At 39.1% G+C, this 18,963-nt stretch overlaps 1 protein-coding gene across 6 annotated transcripts in view; it reads left to right on the forward strand.

Moving 5' to 3' along the window:
* Window positions 1-18,963, forward strand: part of pdxdc1 (pyridoxal-dependent decarboxylase domain containing 1) — a 213,172-nt gene that overhangs the window by 178,470 nt on the left and 15,739 nt on the right. For 4 of the 6 annotated variants that reach the window (XM_068056232.1, XM_068056227.1, XM_068056228.1 and 1 more), the window contains exons 7-15: window positions 1,499-1,567; window positions 2,142-2,220; window positions 2,591-2,675; window positions 3,355-3,403; window positions 3,741-3,842; window positions 4,181-4,306; window positions 7,759-7,809; window positions 10,192-10,272; window positions 16,886-16,949. In XM_068056232.1, the coding sequence (XP_067912333.1) occupies window positions 1,499-1,567; window positions 2,142-2,220; window positions 2,591-2,675; window positions 3,355-3,403; window positions 3,741-3,842; window positions 4,181-4,306; window positions 7,759-7,809; window positions 10,192-10,272; window positions 16,886-16,949 (706 nt within the window). The remainder of the gene's footprint in view (window positions 1-1,498; window positions 1,568-2,141; window positions 2,221-2,590; window positions 2,676-3,354; window positions 3,404-3,740; window positions 3,843-4,180; window positions 4,307-7,758; window positions 7,810-10,191; window positions 10,273-16,885; window positions 16,950-18,963) is intronic. The other 2 variants (XM_068056234.1, XM_068056233.1) reach the window with 1 other exon arrangement.

Raw genomic sequence — 18,963 nt, forward strand, 5'->3', positions numbered from 1 at the left:
TGGGCATCGCTGGCTAGGCCAGCATTTATTACCCATCCCTAATAGCCCTTGAGAAGGTGGTGGTGAGCTGCTGCCTTGAACCGCTGCAGTCCATGTGGGGTAGGTACACCCACAGTGCGGTTAGGAAGGGAGTTCCAGGATTTTGACCCAGTGACGGTGAAGGAACAGCGATATAGTTCCAAGTTAGGATTGTGTGTGGCTTGGAGGGAAACTTGCAGATGGTGGTGTTGCCATGCATCTGCTGCCCTGGTCCTTCTAGGTGGTAGAGGTCACGGGTTTGGAAGGTGCTGTCTAAGGAGCCTTGGTGCGTTGCAGCAGTGCATCTTGTAGATGGTAGACATTGCTGCCACTGTGCATCGGTAGTGGAGGGACTGTATGTTTGTGGATGGGTGCTAATCCTGGATGGTGTCGAGCTTCTTGAGAGTTGTTGGAGCTGCACCCATCCAAGCAAGTGGAGAGTATTCCATCACACTCCTGACTTGTGCCTTGTGGATGGTGGACAGGCTTTGGGGAGTCAGGAGGTGAGTTACTTGCCGCAGGATTCCTAGCCTCTGACCTGCTTTTGTAACCATGTTATTTATATGGTTGCCCCAGTTCAGTTTCTGGTCAATGGTAACCTGCAGGATGTTGATAGTGGGGGATTCAGCAATGCTAATGCGATTGAACGTCAAGGGGTTTAGTTCTGGTATATTGAGTTGATTGCAAAAGTGAAAGCATTAGCAATGGGGAACAGTAGGAGTGCACTGCTGACATAAAGCTTCAAAATTGTAGGAAAACATTGTGAAAGGATATAACTCTCAGGAAATAGTGATATTAAATAATTTGTGTCTAAATTATACCAAATTCAGGTATTAAACTATAAAAGGAATTGCCACATTAATGGACCCCACTGGGATGATTTGTGTGTATTTCTAAACCAAGTGATGTTTTATTGAGAATCCAGAATCTTGGTCATTATTTTGTAAATTTTGCCTTGCATCGCATGCTACAATTTTTGATAATTCATTCTTGGGGATGTGAGAGTTGCTGGTTTATTGGCCATCTATAGTTGCCCTGAGAAGGTGGTGGTGGGCCACCTTTTTACAGTTGAATGGCTTGCTTGAATGTGTATTTAAATCATATTTAACAGAATTTCAGGTGAATTTTCAATTTTTTTGATAAGTGCTATCATCTTGCTATTCAATAGTTGCATAAGTTTGAATGGAATGTTAATTGCAAAATTTAAGGGAAACAATGTTTAATTTTATGCTTATGATTTTCTTTACTGCAAGGTGTTGCAATAAGATAAAATCCTTGTTAATGTAGTTAAGAATAATGGCCATAACTGTGTAATGTCAATCATACATACACACTTCATAGTAGCTAGAAGTGGAGGCCATTGGAGATTGTATTTCAAATTACAGTAAACTTGTAATTTCTTGCAACACCAAGTTTATTGGTTACAGGAAAATAACCTACAGTATACTGCAACTAAATTGTGACTTTTTCTCCATTGTAGCTTGGTCTTCCCATCTCTTGTATGTGCAGTGTGCCTTGTAACACCATGTTTGGATCTCAGCATCAAATGGTAAGTTCTTGATTTATAATATTGAGGAATGGGAATTACACAGTTAGACCTTACAATAAAAGCTCTTTTTTATTTATTTATTTAGAGATACAGGACTGAAACAGGCCCTTCGGCCCACCGAGTCTGTGCCGACCAACAACCACCCATTTATACTAACCCTACAGTAATCCCATATTCCCTACCACCTACCTACACTAGGGCCAATTTACAATGGCCAATTTACTTATCACCTGCAAGTCTTTGGCGGTGGGAGGAAACCGGAGCACCTGGCGAAAACCCACGCGGTCACAGGGAGAACTTGCAAACTCCGCACAGGCAGTACCCAGAATTGATTCCGGGTCCCTGGAGCTGTGAGGCTGCGGTGCTAACCACTGCGCCGCCCTAGGTTGTATTTTCAATCCATTTCTTCAGTTTTAGGAAGTCCGCTTGCAGTGCCACCTCCCCATAATAATATAACTCCTGTTGCCTGAGGCTCTATTACCGATCGCAAAGCTCTTTAAAACACCCTTTAATTAGCATTAATGTTTGCAAACTCCAGTTTGCCCTATTTTAATGTAATTTATTGTTTTGACAGGATGTAGCCCTACTGGAAAGGCTTATTAAAGATGATATTGAATGTGGAAAACTTCCTCTGATACTTGTAGCAAATGCAGGTATGTAATAAAGCTGAGAAAAAATAATTTTATATGCACTGGCACCTCAATTGCCCGTACTTCTAATAATCACATTCTCATGGCGCCCCCACACCATGTGAGTGCTATGTGCAATATTTATTCACCTCAGGAATCCTGTAGGCATCCTCTGAAGCTCTGATAAAAGGGGCCAACTTTAGAATCCATACAGAGTGCCTTTGTTTAAAGGCAGTCCTGACCAGCATATTAGCATGCTTAAACAGGAAGGCTTTGTATTGATTTTTAAAGCCACCACCTCCAGTGAAACTGCTTATGGGATTTCTGGGGATGATATTTGACCTATCTTATTTTAAATGAGTCTCAGACATGTAAGTTTTTAACTTTATTTTAGGCACACCAGGCGCAGGGCATACAGATAAACTTGCACGGTTAAAGGAACTCTGCGATCAGTACAAGATGTGGTTGCATGTAGAAGGGTAAGGATAAGTACTTTAACCGAGTTCAATGCTAAATTTAACAATTTTAAAACAACTCATTTACATCAAAATGTTCTTATCCTATGAATATGCCACACTATTTTGTTACTTTTGTGTAGCAAGTTGCTTAAAGGTTTTATGCAATTGGTCCAAAGAAACGTTTTGGTGATGGAAGCATTTTAAGATTTCTACTTGTACGTATGTTTAGCTGACACAATTGATGTACCCACTTAAAATGATGGACTACGTGTAACTACTAATTTTAACATTGTTGTTCTCCAGCAGATAACTCATTGCTTAGGTACATGTCCATTTCTGGCCAAAAGTGCATGCTCAAAAGTGAGCAAAGTACAGTGGGTGTGACAGATTAGGATTTTGTCTATGCCAGAAATTACCTAAAAGGATTAGAGGTCAGTGGGAAAATGCCCTTTACGTAGTGATACTGAGTCATACAGAACAGGAAAGTTGGAGGTTAATCCCCAATCTGTGTTGATCTCAGCTGAACTGGAGGTGTGACACGACAGTATCTCTAGGTTGGGCAGGGGAAGCATAGACTAAACTGCACAAATTCAGGAAGGTTTTGTATTCCATTAAGTGCCCCTTTCTAGTATACTTCTCGTCAAATATTTTCACTGATCTCTGATGTGTCGCTAAAATTAGATATATTTTTGTATTGCAGCGTCAATCTGGCCACATTGACACTTGGTTATGTTTCCTCATCTGTACTGGTGAGTACTATTTTTGGTTTTAGTGATATAATTTTATTATTTTAATTATTGTACTTTTACAGTTTGTATGATCCCTAGAGGCACATGGAATTTCAGTTAGTTTAAATTTAATATTTATAGAATGTGTTATAATGCTGGTTCCAAGACGATGTAATGTAGGTAACAAGTACTTATAGTTCCAGAAAGCTGTGAGAATAAACCTTGTTTTCAAATTGGAAATGAATCCTCAATGTTTGACTTTACCTTTATATGGCTGTCATTAGGATTTACTGTTTAAGACCATTGAAGACTATATTAGGGTGTGTTTACTACAGATTTAACACTCTCATGTTTATAGGCTGCAACTAAGTGCGACAGCATGACCTTGACTTTAGGACCCTGGTTAGGTCTCCCAGCTGTGCCTGCAGTGACACTATATAGACATGAGGATCCTTCGCTGGTAAGTGATTTATTGCTTCAAGGTCAAATATGCAAAGAATCTAAGAATTTATTTATACTATAATTTAGGTTCATATCTCTTAAATTTAAGAGATTGTATAGCCTGAAATAATTAGTAATTTGCAATATATATGTGTAAATATAATGTATATGTAATATATATATAATTGCATCAAACATTTGATTAAAAATCCAGAAAAATGTCCAAATCACTGTTATGGACATATGTTTCCAAAAGAAACTTCTGCACTCCAGATTTAAAAGAAGATTGTTTAAATTCTGTGTGTCTATCTTCAAAGGTTTTTATTGAATCTGTGGTATACTCAATGATAATTTTAGTCTCTAGCTGCGGGCCTCACCACAAGTCAGCCAGTTGAGAAACTTCGAGCTTTGCCCCTCTGGCTTTCTCTGCAGTACTTGGGACATGATGGGATAGTTGGCAGAATCAAGTATGCTTCTCAGTTGGTAAGTGTCAGTTTATTGTTTTATCTTTAACTTGGTACTTAACCATCATTGAAAAAATCATGAATAATCACCTCAGATAAGTGATGCTTCAATTATCTGGCTCCAATCAAGCCAGATGATTCCACATGTAACATTTTGTCTTTTGGGCAACATACAGAGAGACTCTAGGCTGCTTAACTTGATTCAGGCTTCCTATCGGTCATTCAGGTAGATGTTGATACTTACGGGAGAAACCTTCAGACAGTCCATCTGTGCTGACAGAAGTTTGGGTATGGCAGCAACTGTAAGGAAAAAAAAAGCAATTTCAAAATATTCAAAGAAATCTTGAAGTATGAAAGGGAAAATTAATTTGGAGAAATGTTCGCATATTCCCGAAATAGATTGGAATGAGTCAAAGGTGTGTCAGTCCCAAGGTTTACTTAATGTGTCAGTTAGGTGTGAATTTTTATGTCAGATGCTTTTCTGACAGATGTTGCTGTTGTTCCCCGTAAGAACATAAAAGTCCAAGGCAAGAAATGTAAACTCTTTCCCAGTGACCAACTGCATTTTGAGCTGCACTGAAGTCTTTGATTTCATCAAAGGGCGGCACAGGGGCGCAGTGGTTAGCACCACAGCCTCACAGCTCCAGGGACCCGTGTTCGATTCTGGGTACTGCTTGTGCGGAGTTTGCAAGTTCTCCCTGTGACCGCGTGGGTTTTCGCCAGTTGCTCCGGTTTCCTCCCACAGCCAAAGACTTGCAGGTGATAGGTAAATTGGCCATTGTAAATTGCCCCTAGTGTAGGTAGGTGGTAGGGAAAATGGGATTACTGTAGGGTTAGTATAAATGTGTGGTTGTTGGTTGGCACAGACTCGGTGGGCCGAAGCGCCTATTTTGGTGCTGTATCTCTAAATAAAAAATAAAACTTAGCTGAGAGGTTTTCCAAACATTTTTAACCCTTGAATGTTTTTTCTAAAACCTGCTTTTTCATTTTCCTTTTTTTTTTGTTGAGCAATTTTCTGGGTTCTCCATATTTACTACAACAGCAACTTGCATTTATATAGCACCTTTGATGTCAAAAAACATTTCAAGGGTTTCACAACCAGAGGCAAAGACTGAGATATTAGGAGTGGTGACCAAACGTTTAGTCAAAGCGGTGGGTTTCAAGGAGGAGAGAGGTGTGGAGAAGTGGAGGCTGCAGAGAGGTAGAGGAGGACAAGGAGGGAAAATGACACAATCACAGATGTCATTTGGGATTTTGATGACAGCTGTTTCAGATAATGGTGGGATGAAGGGAAGGGGGATGCACAAAAAGGCACAGTCAGAGATTGGGGGAGTTGTAAGGCTAGAGAAGGTTACAGAGAAAGGGCTGGGTAGGGCCTTGTAAGGATTTAGGCATGAGGATGAGAATTTTAAACTTGTGCTAGGGGGACTGGTAGCTAAAATGTGCATGTAAATGGCCACAAAGGGAATTTGGGTTATATAGGCAATGGCAGGCATTAGGAGAGATAATCCCAAACAGAGGGGACAGTATGAAACAGTCCAATGAGACCCTGTGATGGGATGAGGTCTACTTGTAGACACAGTGAAGTCAGAATGGAGTATCTACAAAACCAGTTTGTGGACAGTCAATCCAGATACTATGCTATCTAATACTTTATATACTTCAGTGGAACTCTCTCATCTTCCCATAAATTTAAGCTCTTCTGAAGTTCCTTCATAACCCACACCCTTATATTTAAATTACGTCCTGTTGCGTTTTCTGTGCTCTCTCTGATTCTTGTATGCCTCTTTTAAAGGATGGTAATATCAACTGCACAAAGTACTCTCAAGTCTGGTCTGACCAGTGCAGTATGTTACTTCAGAATAGTCCCTGTATGTTTATACTCCAATCTTTTGGTGCGGTCTCCAACATTATACTTGAATCTCCATATTAGAAGTGATGAGGCCCAGAGCAATAAAATGCAGCATGTCTGGTTGTGTTACATTTCCAGTTTGTTGTCACTCCCAAAATCCGACCAGGATTTGGAAGTGTTTGTGTTGTACAGCAAGAGGCTTTTAATCTATGAAACTACAAGTCTGTAGGCTGCTCCAAATTCTTGTTTCTCCACAAAATAAGTATTTGTATGATTTGTTGATTGAGTCCCATTATATAGTACGTTTATAACAATTGGGGGAAAGTGATAACTGGAGTGCTGAGGGATTAATATTGTTAGTCCTATTGTTCTAATTTATATTAATGGCTTGGATTCAGAAGCTCAAAGCAAACCAGTTAAATCCTGATCATATCAAGCTTGGGAGTCAAGAATTAAATCTGAAGAGAATGCCAAAGAGGTACAAAATTACTTAAAATATGTAACTAGAAAAGTTACTGACAAATGAAATTCAGTAGAGGCAAGTGTAAAGTATTGCACATAAGGAAAATTGGCACATTTGTTTGAACCAGCTAATGGTGAAACCTAGGAGACATCCGGAGTAATGGACACTTGGTTTTACATGTTGTGGAGTAGCAATTAAAGCAAATTCTGTATAGCCAAGATAATAGTCCAAATTAAAGGATGTCATGCTGAAAGTGCACAGTGCTCAGGCAACACCTGTTGTATTTTGGTCAACAAAGTACAAGTAAGGTTATCAGGCCATGAAGGTGGCAGAGAAAAGAGTCACTAAGCTGAGTTTTGGTAAACAGTTATCAGGAAGCAAATAGGAAAAACATGGGCTTTTCAGCCTCAAAGCGAAGTGACAAATACAGAAGTCAGAGAGATATGTAAGATGGTAGGCAGTATGGAAAAGGGTAATTCCAGAACACACTTTTGAGTTTAGTAGTTACAGTAGGACATAGGGACACACTTGAAACTAACAAAATACAAATTTCAGACTAATATTAGGATATTCCACTTCATCTCACACACTGATGAACACAGGGAAAGGACTTCATGTAGGGGAGTACAAGCAAAAAAACCCAGGACCATTTAAGAAACAATTAAATGCCATGATGGAGGTGAACTGAGATGGGCCAAATGGTTGTGTCATCATTATCTATCTCGTGACAGCAATTTTGCTGTGCACTTGTATACAAGGAGTGGTATTACTTTCCATTTCAATCAGGACCATCTCTATATATTTTACAGACGCATGGCCATATTCTTGTTAATTTTCTTTCATGGGTACATTATATGCTACCTCAGCATTCCCCAGGTGGAGCAAGAGAAAGAGCATTTCTTTGCTGTTGAGTGATGTCCACTAGATGTGAGTCTTTGTGGATATTAGATGCCAGTAGGATTGGACTCAGTCTGGTTCGCATACTCCTGTAGTTTGTCAGCACTCAGGACCATCTTCCTGCATGAAGAATGATGTTTGAATGGGGCACCATAGGGAGTATCGCCACTCCAGATATAAAGTAATAAAATTGGGGGGGTGGGCGGGGGAAAGATTTGTATGAGGAAAAACATTGTAATATGCTTCATTTATTTTTCAGAGCCAGAGATTGCTGGAAAACTTAAAAAAACTAAGTTCTATCAAAACTTCGGTATGTATTTTATTTGTATCTCTGGCATTTGATGACTTGAGTAGAATAAGCACCATATTGGTGATTACTAAAGTAGTAATGCAACATTAATAATCACAAACTATCAGAAGAATGTTCCCAGAAGAATATTAATAACAATTTTAGTTATTAATGATTCTATTGCTTTCTTTTAGTTAATTGGGATTTGTATCCGTTGTTAAAGATAAAGGTGATAAATTTAATTTTAAACCAACTTGCTGCATCTCATCCAGTAATAGCAATATTAGTTTTAAGAAAGCTAATGTTGCATTTGTTTTGAAAAATTGGAATGTACTGTACTGAACAGGATGTTGTGTGGACTCTCATTTTGAGTAACTTTGCACAATCGTGGGCTGGAGAAAATGATCTCTTTAAATGTATCATTTTCTTTCAATATTGGCTTTTCAAGTTAGTATTTCCTCATGTCTGATTTCATTTGATTGCAGTTTAAAATATTCAGTTAATGTTTGATAGTTTTGCTTAAAATTTTTTAACTAAATGAACAATTATAAAAATAAATTAAAATCTGCTGAGTAACGAAGTAATGAAAAATTAATGGTTTTACAATACCTTGTTAGTAATCACCTGTTAATTCTATTACATAAAACCTATCCTAACTATGTGCATTGATTGTATTGAAAGGAAAGTTGTTCTATTTTTGCAGTGTATCCAGGGAAATTTGTGGTGCATGTTAGGTTATAAGCACCATCATTGACTTAATTTCTGAATGTTTTGAAAACATAAAATGCATGAATTTGATACCTTTTAGAGTTTAGATGCTTTGAGATTTGTGGATGTAGTTTTAACCTCCTGCCCCAACTTTGGTTTTCTGCAGTTTGGAAGCAGATATTTATTTAGTGTCCTATTTAAAACAAACTTCTTAAGACGCTTCTTGTCAGATTCTGTCCCCTTTGAAAATGAGTGTGATGGGAATTATTCACATATCTCTTTTTGAGTGTATGTAAGCTATAATGATCCACTTCAAAAATGAGATGTACATTTTTGTGTGTATTTCAGTTTAAATGCGTGCATTGTACATTTTAATTCTTCTAAATATGGGAAATAGATTACTATCAGATACCTCTGGATTCTGTTTGAAGATTAACTACAATAACAACTTGCCTATAAAATTGTAAAATGTTCTCTAAGCAATTAGATAGAAGCGTAATCAGACAACAATTGACACTGAGCCCAAGAAGGAGATTTTAGGAAGAGTAACCAACAGCTTGGATCATATAAAAAAGAATTAAAGAGGGTTTTTAAAAAAGGAAAGAGAAGTGGAGAGGTTGAGGGAGGGAATTCCAGAGCTTAGAACCTGGGTGGCACAGCTGCCAGTGTTGGGGTGAAAGGATGGGGAATGCACAAGAATCCAGAATAGGGACACACCAAGTTCTCAGAGGCTTTTCAGGCTAGAGAAGGTTACAGAAATGGGGAGGGGCAAGGCCATGAAGGAAGATGGGGGACCGAGAGCCAATGCAGGTCAGCAAGAACTGGGCTGATGAGTGAGGAGAACTGTTTATAGGTGAAGAAACTGACAGCGTTTTGGATGAGTTGAAGTTTTGGATGGGAGGCTGGCCATGAACTCATTGGAATAGTCAAGTCTGGAGGTGTCAAAAGCATGGATAAGGGATTCTGCTGCAGATAGGGTGAAGCAGGGTCAGAAACTGGTGATGTTGTAGATGTGAAAGTAGGGGGTCTTTGTGAGGGAGATGATGTGCAATCAGAAGCTCAGCTTGGTTAAATAGGATGCCAAGGTTACAAACCTAAGACAGTGACAGAGGAGGGTATTGGAGCAAGAGTACAAAGTTTGTGGAAGGGGCTGAAGACTGATAATGTGCTGGAAACCACTATTACATCTGTACATGTTGCCTTTCAGTGCTGGCTTTTCAGTTTATTCATTTTCAAAATGTTTCTCTTTAATTATTGGAATAGGACTTCCTATTAGTTTCAGATGTCATCTTGGACCACTGAAGCGACCATAGAAATTTGAGTGTTCCTGCAGAATAAAAGATGGGGGGGAAAAATCAGGGAACTTGCTTTTCATCATGCCCCTGTATTATTATTGGCTGTTGCAGAACAGCATTAACAAAGGCTTGGGAGCAGTTGTGTGCCCAGCTTTTGTATTAGGAAATGGTGTCTGGTTTGGGACAAGAATAACTTTTGCTTTTAGAAATAAAGACCACCTTTGAACATTCAAGATATTGTTGGTTTTGGTTAAAATACAACCACATATTTCAAATCTCATTCTGATTTTTCTGTAACTGATAATTAAAAGTGAATTATAAAAATTGCTTATGAACTATTTTCTAATTCATAATGTTTAATTTTTTTTGTAATAAGACTGATCTCACTGAATCATTTCAGGAGGTAATCACCAAATCCAAGGAACTGACATTTACTGGAAAATCTATAGGGAATATCTTGGGGAATATTCTTTTGGCAATTGTAGGTGGGAGTAAAATGATGCTTGCTAAACTGTTGATTGCTAACTTGCATCCAATTCGTTTGAAACAATTTTCTAACATAAAAAGCTCTTTGTCTAATTTAGTGTACTTATATCCATCAGAATATTGCCAGTTATAATTAAAATAGCCTAATATTTAATTATTGTAACTACATTAATATGTAGATGGCAAGAGGGCTGTTCAGTGTGGAATGTGTTGCCTTGCATTGGTAGGAACTACATGCAAGTGTGGTGAGACAAAATCTGCCATCAGCTGGTTATCAGGATAATTACAAATTGAAAAATAGCACCCAAAAAAGAGAAATCCCCAGCTCTACTTGTGTATATTTCGTAAAATAACAGTATTGGAAAACAGGGCAGCACAGGTTGTACACTGGCCTATCACCTTGGTTCAAATCCAGCCCAGACTGATTAGATGAAAATATCCTCTGCACATGATGAGTTTGGGCATCTCAATTCAAAACTGAGTAAATGCCTAATTCAGCATTAACTGGCAATCTCACTCATAGGCCATAGCTTGAACTGCTTTGGGAAATGGGAAAAAATATCACATTGATGTTGTCGTATTTTTGAAGATAGGGCAGAGTAGAGGGAGTTTCATTTTGTGCTGTATCTGACCTGAGAGTGCTTGCCATTCCATTCCCAAATACTAACATCCCTCACCTTGATGAGTGCAAAAACTTGTGGGAAAAGCTGTTTAGAATATTTCTAGGTTATCCGGATCCATTTTTAATTCTTCATTCCTATCAGCTTGAAATTATTTCTGATCATCTTTTGACCATCTATCTTTTAAGACCTTATAAATGTCTCATACTAGTGTACTTGCCATTTGATACCAAATATTTTCGAGCTCAGTGTTACATTCATTTTTATTACCCTTTTACCTATGACATACCACTACAATGCATTCAAAATGTCCTCATAAGGCCTGTAATAAATCTTCTGTCTTTTCTCATCTTCCCAATGTTCCCAAGTTTATGTTGAAATTTTACAAAACTTTGAAGTGCCCTTTCCACACACCAAAGTTGTTACAATCCTAGTAGTTATTTGTGATATTTCCTGAACAGCCTTCTAACCATTGCTACAAAGTTATTTTCTTAAGCCAGTGGCTCCATAAGTGTTGTTTGCCTTTGCAATTATACACATTTTATAATTGTGTTAGAGAATTGTTTGGACTTTAAATGGACCGTGTGCAAATTCTCCCCAATGGCTTTTCTTCTATAAATTCACAATTCTTGGCTCGGAATGCTTATTTCAGTCTATTTCAATCAAACCAAACTACAGATTACTGCTTCTGCATGATGTAATGTGCATGTAATAGGTTCTTCATTTTATTTGCTCCGGTAGTAAGAGGAAGTGACTTTGAGAAAGATGAAGGACATTTTTATGGTTGCATGGCAATGAAAGGCCTTTGACATATCAAGCATTCTATTTAAACAATTGTACTTGTTTACACTGTTATCTAAAGTGATTGTACAGGTAAAGAAGTGTTCCAAATTCAACTAAAATCTGTAATAACCCTTTGCCTTCATAGGATTACAATTCCAAAAACTTAAACATTCTTGAGAAATGCAAAATAATTTCTCCATCCGTTCAAAAGCAATGAATTGGAATTTATCTGAGATTGTGCTAAATTCATCAGTTGCTCTGTAGTTTTCAGTGAATTGTACTCTGCATTTTAAAAACAATTCTATATACAAGCTAAAACATAATCAAGATTAATAGAAGTTTTATCTGATGGAAAAGTGTTAAACAGTCTGTCCCTGGAGTGATCGAAATTGTTTATTTATGACAGTGGATCCAAGTTTGGATGCAATTAAGAATCTGCAGTTAAGGTAGGGGAAGTTACTTTTGCAGTCAGGTAAAAAAAAATAGCCCACACAATTAGGTTTTCTGGACAGTTCCATTTTACTTGCAAACTTCTATATTGGCTGCTGCTGCAGCACAAGATTTTGTTTTATTGAATTTTTAATCCTGTTTTACTCAAAACTGATTTTAAGTAGATGCAGTTATGTTATAATTGATCAAATTGCAGAATACTTTATTGTACAGACATCATAAAATGCGCTGCAAGTCCTTAAACCATGGAAGTGATGCTTCTGAAATTACAATAATTTATTTTTGTCCCATTTTGGTTTTTATCTTCCTTTAAATGCACAAGTAATTTAAAAATCAGCTGCTATTCAGAGCCCTATACCAACCCCCTCCTGGTACAATATTCCAAGTGTCATTGGTTGCAAGCTAGTGAGAGGAATAATTGAAACTTAAACAATGCTGTGATTGGTTCAATGTGTATATGACTGACAGTTCCTTTTGAAACTCGAGTGGTGGGATAATTCAAAATTCAGGAATAAAAGCGAAATACTGCAGATGCTGGAAGTCTGAAATAACAAAGTGCTGGAAATAGCAGGTCTGGCAGCATCTGTGGAGAGAGAAACCGAGTTAATGTTTCAGGGTTGGTGACCTTTCATCAGAACTGGCAAAGGTTAGAAATATAATAGGTTTTGAGCAAGTGAAGTGGGGGGGGGGGGGGGGGAGAAAAAAAAAAGGAAGGTGTGTGATGGGGTGGAGGGTGGGAGAGACTAAATGACAAAGATGTCATGGAACAAAAGGCAAAGGGCATGGTAATAGTTTGTCTTTTACTACAACTATTACTGCTGCCTTTGTCTTTTGTTCCATGACATCTTTGTCATTCAATCTCTCTCACCCTCTGCCCTATCACAGACTTTCCTGTTGCTTCTTCTTTCCTACCCCCCACCCCCCCCCCCCCCACAAAACTATTATATTTCTAAGCTTTGCCAGTTCTAATGAAAGGTCATCGACCTGAAACATTAAATCTGTTTTTCTCTCCACATATGCTGTTAGACCTGCTGAGCATTTCCAGCACTTTCTGTTCAAAATCCAAAAATCCTAATTCTTTTCCAGAATATTAAGAGTTGTTCTGCTCAATTCAAAGACCAGTTTTGAAAATCTCAGTGAAAAGTGACGAGATTGAAACTCCTGAGAGAAATATTGCTTTAAATTGCCAAAAAATTTTAGATTACCAAAGAACCATAGAAAAGTTACGGCACAGACAGAGGCCATTCTGCCCATTGTGTCTGCGGGGCTGAAAAAACTAGCCACCCAATCTAATCCCACCTTCCAGCACCTGGTCCATAGCCTTGTAGGTTACAGCACTTCAGCTGCAGGTCCAGGTACCTGTTAAATAAGTTGAGGGTTTCTGCCTCCACCACTGATCCAGGCAGTGAATTCCAGACACCCACTACCCTCTGGGTGAAAACGTTTTTCCTCATAACCCCTCTAATCCTTCTACCAATCACCTTAAATCTGTGCCCCCTAGTATTTGACCTCTCCGCTAGCGGAAACAGGTCCTTCCTGTCTACTCTATCTAGGCCCCTCATAATGTTGTACACCTCACTTAAATCACCCTCTACCTCCTCTATTCTAAGGAAAACAACCCTAGCCTGTCTAATCTTTCCTCATAGCTGCAACTTTCAAGCCCTGGCAACATTCTTGTAAATCTCTTCTGTATTCTCTCCAGAGCAATTATGTCCTTCCTGTAATGTGGTGACCAGAACTGTACGCAATACTCCAGCAGTGGCCCAACCAGCGTTTTATACAGTTCCAGCATTAATCCCTGCTTTTGTATTCTATACCCCAGCCAAAAAAGGAAAGCATTCCATAGCCTTCTTCACCACTCCATATCTACCTGTCCTATCACCTTCAAGGACCTGTGGACATACACTCTTCTTCTCCCCCTCTCAACATCCTCCTGTTTATTGTGTATGTCCTTGCTTTGTTTCCCTCCTCAAATGAATTATCTCTCATTTCTCTGGATCGAATTCCATTTGCCCACTCAACCAAACCATTGGTATCATTCTGGAGTCTACAGCTATCCTCTTCACTATCAACTAAATGGCCAATTTTTGTGTCATCTGCAAATTTCCCAATCATGCCTCCCACATTTAAGTCCAAATCATTAATATATACCACAAACAGCAAGGGACCCAACACTGAACCCTGTGGAATGCCACTGGAAACTGCCTTCCATTCACAAAAACATCCGTCGACCATTATCCTTTGTTTCCTGTCACTGAGCCAATTTTGGATCCAACTTGCCACATTCCCCTGTGTTCCATGGGCTTTTATTTTTCTGACCAGTCTGCCATGTGGGACCTTGTCAAATGCCTTACTGAAATCTATGTTGACCACATCCACTGTACTACCTCATCAATTCTCCTTGTTACTTCCTCAAAAAATTCAATTAAGTTAGTAAGACACAACCTTACCTTAACAAATCCATGCTGACTATCTTTGATTAAGCTGTGCTTTTCTAAGTGGCAGTTTATCCTATCTCTCAGAACTGATTCTAATAATTTATCCATCACCGAGATCAGGCTGACCAGCCTATAATTATTTGGCCTATCCCTCACACCCTTTTTAAACAATGGTAAATTACACTCTCAAGGGCAAGAAATTCCAGAAGAAGCAATCATTACAAGAATGAGCTGAGTTGTTACAATTGCAATCACATTATTTTATGCACTCATGGAATTTAGTGGAAGGGTGTAAATATACAGCCACATCCTATGACTGCTTGTCCACATTTTGTAGAATAAATTTACATGATATTTTAAACTTAAATATGATGTTCTTATGGACATAGGAAAAGTAGAATAGGTAAAAGCAATTACCAGAGAAGATTTGTTGTTCTTTTCCTGGGCATATGACCGAAAGCTTACCAAAATTCTGAAACAAGAATAGATACTCTGAGGTATGGGGACTTGGGACCCCTCCATGAGAATGATTTAAGATATGAGCGCTAAAATAATGTAGGAGTAGGTTAGAAAAAACCCAAAAGTGTCACAACAGCACAAATAGATTTTCATTCTTGGCCTTCCATACATACTGTGTTTGATTTTACAAATGTAATGTGCTTTGGGAACCATCAGGAGATCCTACTGTAGCTCAGTAGGAAAATTACAATTCTGTGTATCAGCCTATTAATTCAGCAAATCAATGTAAGCAAAAATCAGAATGCACCTGGCATAAGACAATATTTTGCAACTTATAAAATTGTTGCTAGCTAGTTGTAAGTTGGCAACTCCATTATTAATAACAACTTACATTTATAATTAAGCACCTTTTAACATAAAGGGCAGGATTTTGGGTTGAAACCCCAACGTCGGGGGTCACAACCCCACACTATGTAGGAAACGGTCACCTTTCATCTTGAAGGGCCCTCGCTCCAACTTTTTAAACTTTGCAATTAAAAAATGAGCAGCCAAGCTACCATTGTGCAGGGCAGCTTCTGGCTGCAGCTATGACCAGACAGGCGAGGAGGGCCTCAAAGCCTGCCTGGAGTGCTGGCCCCCCTGTGTCTGCCGCTGGGAGGCTTGGTGCTCGACGCTTTGAGCTTGTGCGCAGGTAGCCCTGCCGACCCCCATCCTGCCTCTAGGAAAATTGCTCAAGGGTGGAATTGTGCTGGCAAACTGGCACGCAGACCGATGGCGTGCCCGCCTCCGTACTTGCCCCCATCTGGAACGAAAACCCTGCCCAAGGTTTCCAATAGAAGTAGATAGGGAAACAGAAGGTTAGTGAATTAAATCTATAACCTTCCTGACTTGTGCGGATCAAGCACACTCTATTGGGAGCCCAATGTTTTAACCATGTATTATTTTGCCTTTTATCTATCTTTCTTCGGTTTTATAAAGAAAATAGTTTATATTTGTGGTTTATCCATTTTCCACTGTTTCACTGACCTGAGCTCTGTTCCTTAGCTGAGACCCACATTTCTTCCCTGATTGGCTGAAATTAACAATGGAGATTGTTCTTTCAAGAATTAAGTGTTGTCATTAACAGTGAGTCTACTGCACCTGTGTTGAGTGCTCCACTTGCTCAGCAAGAGAACTCTTTTCATTTGTGCCTACTCACCTGGCTGCCAACCAGTTATCTAGTTGCTGGTACTAGAATATTAACTGTGTAGCATACATTCTGTTTAGTGTGGTGAGCATTAAATAATGACAGCATTTATGGATCAGGGTTTTGTGCGTGGGTGTTATGCTTGTATAAGAATGTCTAAAATAATACTGATTGCAATCATTTTTTATATTATTGAACTATGTTTGGATCAAGCATGTTTATCTAGATTCTGTTGTATCATTTTTATGCTGTTTCTAATCTCTCAACATTTCACTGGGGAATATAACTCTCAAAAATTGAAAATGTCAAAGGCTTTTTATTATTACTTTTGGATGGTTTATGTTTGAAATGGGCACTGCAGTAGAATAGATAGAAAAAACTCTTAGTACAAAATTGGTTTATGGGCTTTTCATCTTTCGATTTGAGTCAAAGGCTGAATCCAATATGTTTGGCAGAGAACCAATCCTATAGTCCTACAGCAACATTCTAGAAAATATTCTGCTTTAATCTGTGGTCACACCTTGCCACTAAAGGTCATTGGAGTGAGTTGATAATGTGACTTGTTAAAAATGGTGCATTTTTGAGTGAAATCATTGGGCCCACAAACCAAATATTTAAAACATCCCTTCATAAAAACGATGGGCACCTAATATCTGTTGTTATTATTACAAGGTTGAAGATGAATTTAATTCTCCAGTGGTAGTGTTCAGATTCATTCAGGAGCACCTGAAATCAGGTAAGAGGCCTAATACCTCGTAGTTACATGTTTTTATTCTTTAAATAAATCTCCATGACTGTCAGTCAGTCATAGGCTAAAAAACAAACAAGTAGATCCTTGACTCTATCTGCTTAAGGAGGCCACTGTGCATCTTTGCTGCTCCCTGGGATCAACTTCTGTTGGCTCCTGGTTGACTCTGCACCTCCTTGTGTCTCTCATTCCAATGGACAACTGTTCCCAGTTTCCTGAACAGGCAAATGGGCCTTTGGTTTAACATTTCATTTGGAAGACAGCAGCGCCAACAATAGTGCTCTAAAGTGTCAGCCTAAATTGTGTGCTTATGTTCTAGAGTGGTGCTTGAACCCTTAACCTCTGATACAGTGACACAAGAGCGACCACTGAGCCAAGCTGACATATAATCATCTACTCCAGAGAACATGATAGTTCCTACTGATGACCTTGCTGTTTTCACCCAGATGTAACAAGCAAACCAAGTTCAAATTCATCTGTCATAAGAAGTATGATTTGGAATTTCCTTTTCCACATTTGGCTAAGTTCCCCAAAACATTGAACTCTTTAGTCAGACTTGACCTCAAAGAAGGGTTGAATCCTGGTGATGATTTTGATTAGGTAGGCTCTGATGGTGTTTGCTTCCGAATGATTTAAGTGCTTAACGAGGCATGACAACACCGTAAATATTAGCACATTGTTGTTGTTCTTGTTTCCCATCAGAGCACTTGTTGAGAATAAAAAGTGCTGGAAATACTCAGCAGGTCAGGCTGCTGAGGTCACAGACCTGAAACGTTAATTCTGCTTCTCTCTCCACAGAGGCTGCCTGACTAGCTGAGTATTTCCAGCACTTTGTTTTTATTTCAGATTTCCAGCATCTGCAGTGTTTTGCTTTTAACTTATTGACAGTAGTTTTTCTATCCTGTGAGGAACTCCAACTGTATTGTTCCCCAGGCCCCTTACACAGAGTAACTGGATAACTGGTGAAGTACAAAGCAAACATCCAAAGCAATCTACTCATCTAGAGTTTTGATGACTTCTGCTGAGAATCAGAGAATCTGACAGCACAGATGCAGGCCATTCATCCCATCATGCCTGTGCTGGCTCCTTGAAAGAGCTATGCAATTAGTCGCATACACACACCTTTTTCCCCCAGTCCTCCAAATTTTTCCTTTTCAGTTATCTATCCGATCCCCTTCTGAAAGTTAGTATTGAATCTGCTTTCCACCACCCTTTCAAGCAGTGCATACTAGATCACCATTACCCGCTGTGGAAATCAGATTCTTTTCATTTCCTCCTGGTTCAACTACCTTAAATCTGTTGCCTCTGGTTACCTACCCTTCTGCCAATGGAAACAGTTTCTTATTTACTCTATCAACACCCCTCAATCTTGAATACCTCTACTGAATATTTCCTTAATCTTCTCTACTCTAATGAAAACAATCCCACTTGCTCTAGTCTCTCCACATAACCCTTCTCCCTGGCGTCATTCTGGTAAATCTATTCTGCACCCTCTCCAGATTATCTGGTATGTATTTTAGCATCTAAGGAGGCCACTGTGCATCTTTGCTGTTCCCTGGGATCACCTTCTGTTGGCTCCTGGTTGACTCTGCACCTCCTTGTGTCTCTCATTCCAATGGACAACTGTTCCCAGTTTTCTAGTTATTATTTTCCTCTTCCAACCTTCTCCACCCATCACTCCAGTACTTGGCCCCTCCCCTTCGCCTTCTAAATACTTCTTTCTTCAACTTCATCTGAAGCTATGATGTGAACTTCCAAATGTATGTGTTGACCTCCGGCTTACTTCACTTCGCTCAAACCTTCTGCTGCCTTTGTATTATCACATACTTAGATGAGCCACCCACTCCATTTCTGGCCATTGTCTTTGGTTGACCAAGTCTGTTCGCAGTCTCGGTGTCCTACTCAACCTTGAACAAGCTTCCACTATCTCCGTCACAAAGACTAACTATATCTACCTCCATAACATTGCCCAGCTGTGTCACTTACTCAGCTCTTCTACTGC

This window comes from Heterodontus francisci, chromosome 24 (genome assembly GCF_036365525.1).
Source record: "Heterodontus francisci isolate sHetFra1 chromosome 24, sHetFra1.hap1, whole genome shotgun sequence".
NCBI classification, from domain to species: Eukaryota; Metazoa; Chordata; class Chondrichthyes; order Heterodontiformes; family Heterodontidae; genus Heterodontus; species Heterodontus francisci.